The sequence below is a fragment of the Phalangium opilio genome, unplaced genomic scaffold (genome assembly GCF_054372755.1).
Source record: "Phalangium opilio isolate 3A_F unplaced genomic scaffold, DU_Popi_V2 ptg000063l_1, whole genome shotgun sequence".
NCBI lineage: Eukaryota > Metazoa > Arthropoda > Arachnida > Opiliones > Phalangiidae > Phalangium > Phalangium opilio.
This window is the reverse complement of record NW_028324180.1, coordinates 5,681,157-5,690,763: the sequence shown is the minus strand read 5'-3', so window position 1 is coordinate 5,690,763 and position 9,607 is coordinate 5,681,157. Positions and strand designations below refer to the sequence as shown.

The window sequence follows — 9,607 nt, the reverse complement described above, 5'->3', positions numbered from 1 at the left end:
TTTCTTCCGAATACTAGAGAGGAAGAGAGGCGGGTGAAAGTGATGGTAGACGGCGCCCTCTCTTAGGGCTTTGAAATTAATATATCGAGAACTTGAAATTGGTGAATGATAGTTCCAAATGGTATTAACGTTTTGGAGGTTTTGGTTTCTATGCACCACATTCATTCTTTTGATTATTAAAAATAATTTGGGTTTCACAACAGGCTTCGTTAAAAATATGTTGGACCTTTCTTTAAGTTTTTTATTAGTTCTTTTAGAAGCATTATTAAAAAGTTTAGCAAGGTTTTCGAGATGACTATTAAGTTGTTGTTTAGCTCTGCCTCTGCAGTCTGAACGTTGCCTACGGAATAAAATAAATAATAATTTAAATGAGTTTCTTTCATTTGGGCTTTGCCAAATAATATCCAAAATTCTGCCCTTTTAATTGCGCCAACCCTTACCCATTAAAATAATTTCAAAGAAAAAATACGACTCTGAACCATTCGCAAACAATCACAACATATCTAAAACGTCGTCTGCTTATACTAACTACCTTTTAGTTCGAAGTTTCATTGGTTGATCCCCTTTTCCGGTTTTTTACCGGAAATACGTAAGCGCCGAGAGTAGTGTTATTTTCTGTCACTGGGGGTCGCATATAATAATAATAATAATAATAATAATTGTTTAATGTTCCCAAAACAGTACATTGGTACCAGCTGGTTGGCGAACAGGGGACATAGGTCATGTGTACAATCATAAGTAACATAATAAACATAAGTATGACTCTTCCCATTGTAATAATGCAAATTTCCAAATGAAACCTATAATCAACACTGACACTCTCACTTACATCAGGCCAGGACTTGCAACCCCGTCGAGTACTTCATGCTGGTCTTTGGCGAATGACATAATTGTACAATTTTAGCCAATCACAATAAACCATCTCCTTGAACGCATTTGTGTCGGAAATAGTCGTCTGCTATTTATTGTACGAGCTCGTTCGCGTTGTCGCTGTGTTTCTATGTTTGAGTTTAAGATTGCCCTAAGTCGGATTTTCAGCACCAAAAATGATAAGCCTTTTGAAATCTAAATATTCCGTTACTAAATCTACCCAGTGCAATTTTCAACTTCGTAATGTGGTCGCGCTAAAGTCGGTAAAAAGTCAGACTGAGAAATGTAAGGGATTGATGTGCTTGCAAAGGCTTAAGCCTTATGAACAGCTTGAAGCAGTTTGTACTGTTTCTTCGGGAGTCTTAGGGAAAACAGGAGAGTTAAATGTAAACGAATTAACACCAACATCATCAGTGAAGCCCTTGCAAGTCGATAATGTATTAAACGTGCTTCAAGAGAGCAAAGAACTTGGGGGAATCGATCTTCCAATTTCTTTAATGAAGGTCAGTAAATGTTTAGCCTTACACTTGTTGCGAAACGCTTTAAAAACTCATTAATACCATAAGTAATGTTATAACCCGATGTACAGGATGCGCAAAACGAGGTCATTTGTTCTAAAACAAGTGAAATTGCCGAAAAGACCAGGAATTTCGAAATCTCCCCATATCAGAGTCATGAGAAGTTGAGTTGCTCCCTTCATGCTTTAGGGGCGAAAACGTTCCCTCTGAAATTAAGTGTTGAATTTAAACAGATAGTGGCGAAGTTTAGCGCACTTGATTTAACAGAAAAAGTCTCAACAAATAATCAGGTTGGCACAGTGAACAATCGAACATTTTAAAATAATCATTTGTTTAATAACACTTTCTGTAGTTGATTTTGGAGGTTACTAAGAGAGGATCTTATGAAGAGAAATACAATGCAGAGCCATTGAAATATGTTTTAAACTGTTCTGGCACATTAAGACTTGTGGTTTTGTTCAAAGGAGTGGTGAAAGAAGTAGAAATTTTCAAAGATGCTGTGCTTTTGGAGGATGTAGTAGTTTCACTGTTAAAGGACCTTTCAGATCCCGATAAGCGTTTTTGTAGTGGTCTAGCTAGTGACGCCATAGAAATTATTTCGCAGCTACCTTTAATTCCAAAAACATTAAAAATCATAGATTTTCCTGTAAAGCATTTTATGTCCCTTAAATGCCCGGTAATTTTTACAAAACCGAAAAATATTGTGGCGGCAGACTCAAATGTTTGCAAGGAGTGCAAGTACTTAATGCGATATTTGCGTGCATCTTTGAAACGTGGAATCAAGGCTAACGCAAGTCCAACATCACGTAAGAGGAAATGCCAGCCATCGTCGACCTGCCCTACTTCATTTTTGTCACCAGGAAGCCTTGCGCTGAAGAAAAAACTGGCTTCTCAGCGGTATCACATCGCGAAGCAGAAAATTGTTAAATTGAATAAAAAGTTGACGAAATTCAAAATGATACTAAATGACAAGCAACACCAAGAAATGAAATCAGTCACAGCCAAAATACAGGAGAACTTTCCATCGGTTCTGGAAGAGGTATTAGCCATTGATACGAATGAAAGTAGTGAGTCAGCTATTGCAAAAAGAAAGCGATTGCGTGAGGTTTGGGACGAAGATTGTGCTGCTAATTTAGCTCAAGAGAAAGAGGACTTTATGAATGATCAAAAGAAAAATGGTGTGTACTTCAATTAATTTTGAGTTTCCTTATATTTAGAAAAAATTTTAGATTGTCAAGTTTTGGTGTTTTTATGTTTAGTGACTGGAAAACGAGGAAATAGGTGGAGCGCCATCACTTATCGTTTGGCTTTGGCAGTTGCGTGTCGAAGCCACGCTGCGTATGATGCCCTTTCTTCTTTCAAAGTATTAAACTTGCCATCATGGAGAAGTCTTCAGAGAAAAACCAAGAAAAACCTGGATGAACCAGGAGTAAATCACGAGAAGCTCCGGGAAGAAAAGGAAACATACAATTTGTTTAAACACGATCAAATCGCCAATGGACTAGCTGAACCTAAAGGTGACGGGGTGTTAATATTTGACGAGGTGAAGGTGGCTGGCAAAATAATGTGGAACTCCAAAAATCACAAACTGTATGGAGCAGCAATGCCTTATGAAGAATATGCTTACTTGGACGATTTATATGAAGAAGTATGCGACGACAAGGACATAACTAAAGCCAATTACATGCTTCAGTTTTTATGGAGGGACTTGACTGCAAATTACGATGTTATTGGCCCTTATTTTTCCCTACCATCAACCGCTGATGCTCATGTGACAATGAGTTGTCTTCTCCAAGTGATAAAGGCTTTCGAATACCAACATTTTCACATTTCTGCCATTGTCTGTGATGGAGCCAGCGCGAATTTGTCAGTTATCAAGATGATGGTGGGCCTCGATGTAACATTTCCTTATCAGAAAAAGAATGGCGAAATAAATTTTAACATCCCTACTTCCTTCCCGAATCCACTCCGGATGGAGAGAAACATTCATTTTGTAATTTGTCCTTCTCATGAGGTAACATAATTGTGGACGTTAAACATTTCTAAGGTTTAATTGTTGTTTTCTAAACTTTGTAGTTGAAAAACTTAATAAATCAGCTATTTGCTTCGGATCCTGAAAGAGCAAAGGAATTTGACTATTTTGGAATTACTTTTGGGTGGAAACACATTGTCGACCTTAAAAAGAGGGATGACGCTTTGAGAGACTGCGGCATTCCACGAAAAATTCCTAAATTGTATCAGAGCTACGTAGACAGAGATGCTTGGACCAAGCTAAATGTTAAGCCGGCTCGAATATTGCAGGTAAGGTTCAAAAACAATTTGTCAACACTATAAATGACTCTTAAACTTTCGATTTTAGCAAAATGACGTACTGTCGGCTATATATGAATACGCCCATCCACCACCGACTGATGGATTGCCACAGCCCCAGCCAGAAGATTATGAGAGTGTCATGGGCACTTACCATTATTTAAAAGCGTGTCATAACCTTTTTGAAATGGGGACACTGAAAAAAGGTGCAATTGACGATTTAAATTGTGACATTATCAGAAACATTGATGCAGGAATGCAATATTTTTCTAATTGGTTCAAGTATATACTAGGTGAGTAACTTCAAAATAAAATAACCAATTAAAATAAAACTGAATTTCCTTACAGAAAATGATTCCACATTTAACCTTAGCAATCCAAGACAGAAAAAATTCATTTCTTGGCAGGTATTATATATTTCACAGTTATAAACACAATTGAAATATTGTAAACAAAATTACGTCTCATTTAAAGACATGGGCGTTGCTGAGAATCATGGTTTATGGATTTAAAGGCCTTGCAGAAGAATTTCTAAGGGAGAATCCCGGTTATTATTTGTGCCCAATTCGCGTGAACGGCAGTGCGGTTGAAACTTTGTTTTCCCAATACAAACATGGAGCAGGAGGGAAGCTAACTGGAATTAATTTTGCCACAGTCCGTAAAACCTCCCGAACTATTAGAGATATGAAAGGTCATCACAGCGGAGCTGGTTACCGAAATGAAAAACTTTATGTAATGAAATCATTTACAAAAAAATATTTTAACGCCACTTGATACAAATTTAATAACCAATTAAATTTGACATTTTTTTAAAATTGAAATGGACGTACAATTAATAATTTAAAGAATACATGGCATAGCGACTAGGAACTTTTCTCTCTCTTTTGGACCTATTACGACTGATTTCAAATTGGTCACTTTTCTGGTCTTGAAGTTTAGAGATGGATTTAGGATTTTTGGCAACCTTTTTAACATTGCTTGGTTTTGTAACATTTTTTATATGTTTTGAAATAGGGCTTCTGATAGGATTTACGTGTGCTAATGAGTCTTCCCCTTTTGTAATTGTAATTGCTGTGCGAGCTTTTTGTTGTGTCAATGTCAATTGTTTTACAGGACTTAATGAATCCCTTGAGTTTCCGTTACCATCTTGTACGTTTGAAGAACTAGATGATTGGCTTGTAATCATTTGTTTATTTGACACGTGGCAAACTGAATTTTTTGTACTTTCTACTATGACGTTTCCATTGATCGGGGGAGGGCTTGAAGCTACCTGATTGTCAGACATTTCAATATCACTAACCAGGGAAAGAGTTTTGATTACTTTATTCTTTGAAGTTGCTTGAGGACTTGTTATGCCTGTGGCATAATTTTCTAGAGGGCGAATACCCACTATACTTGCAACCGTCTTCTCTGAGGGAAAATAATTGACTAGCCTCTTTTTCTTTAACTTGCCCCTGCATTTCCTCAGTGGTGATTCTTCGGTGGCAATTGATTGTACTTGTTTGTTTATGTCAGCGGACGTTGAAGGGCCGGCCAATGGTGATTTTGTTGCAATTTGGTTTGCCTTGTTATGTTCAGTAGATAATTGGACATTTGGGTTATCACTTTTGTTGTTCATATCACTTTTGCTGTTTATATCACTATTGTTGTTTATATCACAAGGTTTAACATGATTTCTTTGAATTTGAGATACCCCTTTACACTTTGAGGGTCCTTTAAGATGAATATCTTTCTTGAGGGATCGCTTTTTCTTGGGCTGAATGACTTTAATACTGTTATTTCCTTTTAATTTCTTTGAAACTATGTATAATTCATCCCGTAGCCCGTTAGCTCCTTTTGATTGCTGCTTTTGTTGTTCTTTGTTTTTTTCATCCCACCCTGTTATAAATTCGTTACTTAGAGCATGAACAAACTTCCTTTGAATTTCTTGCATGAAAATTTTAGCTCCTTCTTCCTCAACTAGGCCTTCCGTTCCTTCGAGAAATACTTGCGTAAGACTTGGTTCATTTTCCTTAACAACATCCATCACTGCCTATCCATGGAAAAACTCACATTGAAATCACAGGAATAGCCGTCGAAAAACTTAAAATGCATACCTGTAGAATATTTTGGCCATGTTTCTTGATTCCAGCATCACACAGAACCAATCGAATAACTTTATTTAACATCGCGAGATATTCCAGTAGGTGTTCTTTTGGGATGAAAAGACCTCCTCTATCTCTCACTTTTATTCCTGAGAATATTATTTGTGTTTTTTCCTCGGCAGTTTGTCGCAACTTCAAGACTGCATCATAAAGTGTTTTTGCCTCTTTTATTTGCCCGGGGCTTAGCTTTTTACTAAAAAATGCCCTTCGTTTACTTTTCCTCCACACCTCGCCCATGCAGCCACCTCCTATGGTTAGAAGGCTCCTGTTATATGCATCTTCCAAACTATCATTCTGTAAACATACTTTCATCTTACCACATCTTTCCTATATAAATAACGGAAGTTGAAACAATTAAAAAGCTTACCATTTTCTTTGATACTTCACCACCAATGGAAGACGAACTACATATTCTACGCTTCTGACACCAGAATTTAAACACCTCTTCAGCATAGACGTGTAGAAGTAGAAGAAGGTTGTTTCTATCAAATGGTGATACAGCAGCAATAATATCTTCAAAAGTCTTCATTTCTCTCAATACCCATATATGAAACTTAAATACAGTAGAGCAGCTTTGAAGTTTTGTGTCAACTAACTCTCCTTTCCTATTTGTCTTTGGCAAATTTTCTTTATAGATGGAAATATACCCATTGTTTATGCGTTTCATGATTTGACTAGCGAATCCACCTTCTACTACTTTGTAGTGAAGTTGTAGCACAGGACTAGAGTCACCAAATATATTTGGTACTTCCATATTTATTGTATTTAATACTTCTAAACTCTCTTCACTAGTTAAATTGTCTTCCATGCTGCTTTTTTCAATACAATTACAAATCAACTATCAACCCAAGGCTTAGCAAAGTGACTCAAATCTCAATGGCGTCTCTTTTAACCTCTGAACCGGATTTCCGGTATGGGGCGGAAGTCGCTTCATTTTCCACCGCTAGGGGTCTCTGTGCTGGGCGCGAACTTATGATGACGTAAAAGGCTCGAAAATAGGTTTCTAGTTAGTTTTGGCTAATTGTCATACTTATGTTTATTATGTTACTTATGGTACAATGCAGTGTGGGAGGATGATTAAATTAGATCGGAACACTGCATGAAAGTTTTATCTGTTTTTTTTGGTTTAGTTATTACATTTTAAAAATTTTTAAATTTTAAGATAATATCAGAATATTTTAATTTTCTCGAGTCTAAAAGGTCATTATCACTACCATGTTTATCATAAACTTTCATCATTCTGAGCATACTGGGAGGAGTATTTGCTGTGGGGTAAAAGAGGTGACGGGTCCTATGCGTTCTTGTTTTGCAGCTAAATGCAACCGTCTGTAGTATTTCACTACAGTCGACTCTACCAGTCAGGAGTTTGTGCAAAAATTTTATGTCCGTTTTGAACAATAGCGCCTGTATGGTGTCCATTTTTAGTTTGAGTAGATGGTCGCTGTACTCCTTTGTGGAGTTTTTGTCGAATAGTATTTTGTATAGATATATAAATTTTTTCTGTATGGATTCCAGTTTTGAAATGTTGGTGGGACAGGTATTGCCATAAATAATAGAACCATATAATATAACTGAGAGTGTTAGTGAGCGATATAATTGTAAGAAGCAGGATCCTAAGTTTATTTGCTTTGATAGTTTGACTGACGCTCCTAATATTTTGTTACTTTTGTTAACTATCTCTGTGATTTGGCGGGAGAATAGTAATTTACTGTCGAAGTGGAACCCCAGATCTTTGATGACGCCTCGCCGCTGCAATATGTTCTGGTCCATCCTGTAATTGAAGTATATCGGGTTTGTTTTCCTAGTGTACGATACTACGACCGTTTTGTCGGCGTTAATTGGTATGTTATTTGAGGTACACCAATGGTTTAGTAAAAGTAAGTCGTTGTGCAGAGCGAAGCAATCAGAAACCGAGTTAATTGCTCTGCATAGCTTATGGTCGTCGGCAAACTGAAAAAGTGTGGAGGACTTAACAGTTGGCGGGATATCGTATGTATATATGGTAAAGAAGAGTGGTCCAAGGGAAGACCCTTGCGGTACCCCGCAGGTGGCTTTGTACCAGGAGGTACTTATTGAACCATTGCATTTCAGGACGTTTGATCGATTACTTAGGTAGTTTCCACACCAGGACAATAAAGATCCCGTTAGGCCATGCATTTCCAGTTTCCTTAGTAGTCGGGGGTGTGACACCCGATCGAATGCCTTCGAAAGATCGATATAGATTGTATCGACTTGACCACGATCGCGAACTATAGGTTCAACATAATTTGTAAAGGCAAGTAGATTGGTCTCGACTGAGCGACACTTTACAAAGCCATGTTGAGTATCTGGTATGAGTATCTTGAACCAATTGTATAGGTGTTTCTGCATTACATTATCGAAAGTCATGCCGAGAGAATTTAACACGGAGATGGGACGATAATTTTCTGCGTGACCTTTGAAGCCTTTTTTGTGAATGGGTGAAATTACTGCAATTTTCCATGCCTCTGGAAATATTCCAGTACGAAGAGAGGTGTTGAAAATATGGGTGAGAGGTTTGATTAACAGGTCTTTGCAGCCTTTCATCAAAAAGTTTGGTAAGCCGTCAAAGCCTTCTGTAGTTGTTGGTTTAAGCTTGCTTATGGCATCAGCAACGTCTCGCTCTGTTATGGTTAGATAAAGGAGCTCATTTGGAGTACAATGTGGTTCAGGGATGGGGATAGTCGAATCTGTGTTATCGGAAGCAACACTGGAGAAGCATTTTGAGAACATCGCGGCGATTGTTTCGTTGTCTGTGATTAAGTCATCATTGTTGGTTAAGATTAGATTTTGACGAGCAGATTTTCTTTTGCTGTTTACAAAGGACCATAGTGCTTTTGGGTTATTAGTGACAGAGTTGGAGATAGTATCACGGTAGATCGATTTGTCGCGACGCAGAAGGCGTTTGCTTAATGTTCGTTGAGCGATGTATGCTAGTCTGGAATTAGTGGTTGGTGCGCGAGAGTGTTGTCTGTGAAGATATTTCTTCCTTTTAATAACCTTGATTAGTTCCTCCGAGAACCATGCCGGGAATGGGGGTGGGGATCGACCATGTGATGAAGTAGCCTGTTTCTTGGGAATATAGCGTTCCTTTGCCTCGAGTAAGATATTTGTTAGCATCGTCACGGCTAATTCGCAGTCACCTGAGTCATATATTGGTCGCGCGTTTGCCGAAGAGATGAAATTGTATAAGGAGTAATAATCACCTTTGTGATAGATGTACTTGGCTTTATTTTTTATCAGTAGTGTGTCCAAACTGCAGTGGTAGGTAATTAGTAACGTGGGGTGATAATTGTCTTCAGTCACTAAGGGAATGCCGCGGTCAACAGTTGCACAATTGTTACGGGTAAAGCATAGGTCTAGGATATTTCCTTGGTGGTTCACAATGGTGTTGATTTGATTTAGATTAGAGAACTCGGTCATGGCTATGATTGTGTTTGCCTTTGCGGTCCCGTAGAATGAGCAACTGGTCGTGTCGAGTGACAGCCAGTCAACTTTTGGTATGTTAAAGTCCCCCAACAAAAGTATGTCACCCTTGTAAGTATTTAGGGGATATGACAACAGCGTACTTAATTCTTCGTATCGACTGGCCGGCATAGCTGGGGGTAAGTACAAGTTGCCTATTAATAATTTTGATTTATGTGGAAGTGCAACTTCGATAAAGACTGCTTCAAAGTCTCCTTCTAAGTCATGGCGTCTGAGACAGTTAACATTGCGAGAAACGGCTATAAGAGATCCTCCACCGTA

The 9,607-nt window shown here is 38.0% G+C and overlaps 2 protein-coding genes across 2 annotated transcripts; one reads left to right on the top strand and one right to left on the bottom strand.

Annotated features, from left to right (window-relative positions):
- Window positions 1–750: 750 nt before the first annotated feature.
- LOC149662834 (uncharacterized) lies at window positions 751–4,519 on the top strand. Its single transcript, XM_089842270.1, has 8 exons — window positions 751–1,373; window positions 1,460–1,678; window positions 1,741–2,566; window positions 2,648–3,402; window positions 3,465–3,689; window positions 3,748–3,991; window positions 4,047–4,105; window positions 4,173–4,519. Exons 1-8 carry the CDS (start codon window positions 1,047–1,049, stop codon window positions 4,470–4,472), a joined length of 2,955 nt encoding a protein of 984 aa, XP_089698396.1. The 5' UTR covers window positions 751–1,046; the 3' UTR covers window positions 4,473–4,519.
- Window positions 4,520–4,530: 11 nt separating this feature from the next.
- LOC149662833 (uncharacterized) lies at window positions 4,531–5,906 on the bottom strand. The gene is made up of 2 exons (XM_089842261.1): window positions 5,795–5,906; window positions 4,531–5,730 (listed from the first exon to the last, which is right to left on the bottom strand). The coding sequence occupies exons 1-2, from the start codon at window positions 5,864–5,866 to the stop codon at window positions 4,531–4,533; spliced, it is 1,272 nt and encodes a 423-aa protein (XP_089698387.1). The 5' UTR covers window positions 5,867–5,906.
- Between the last annotated feature and the right edge of the window lie 3,701 nt (window positions 5,907–9,607).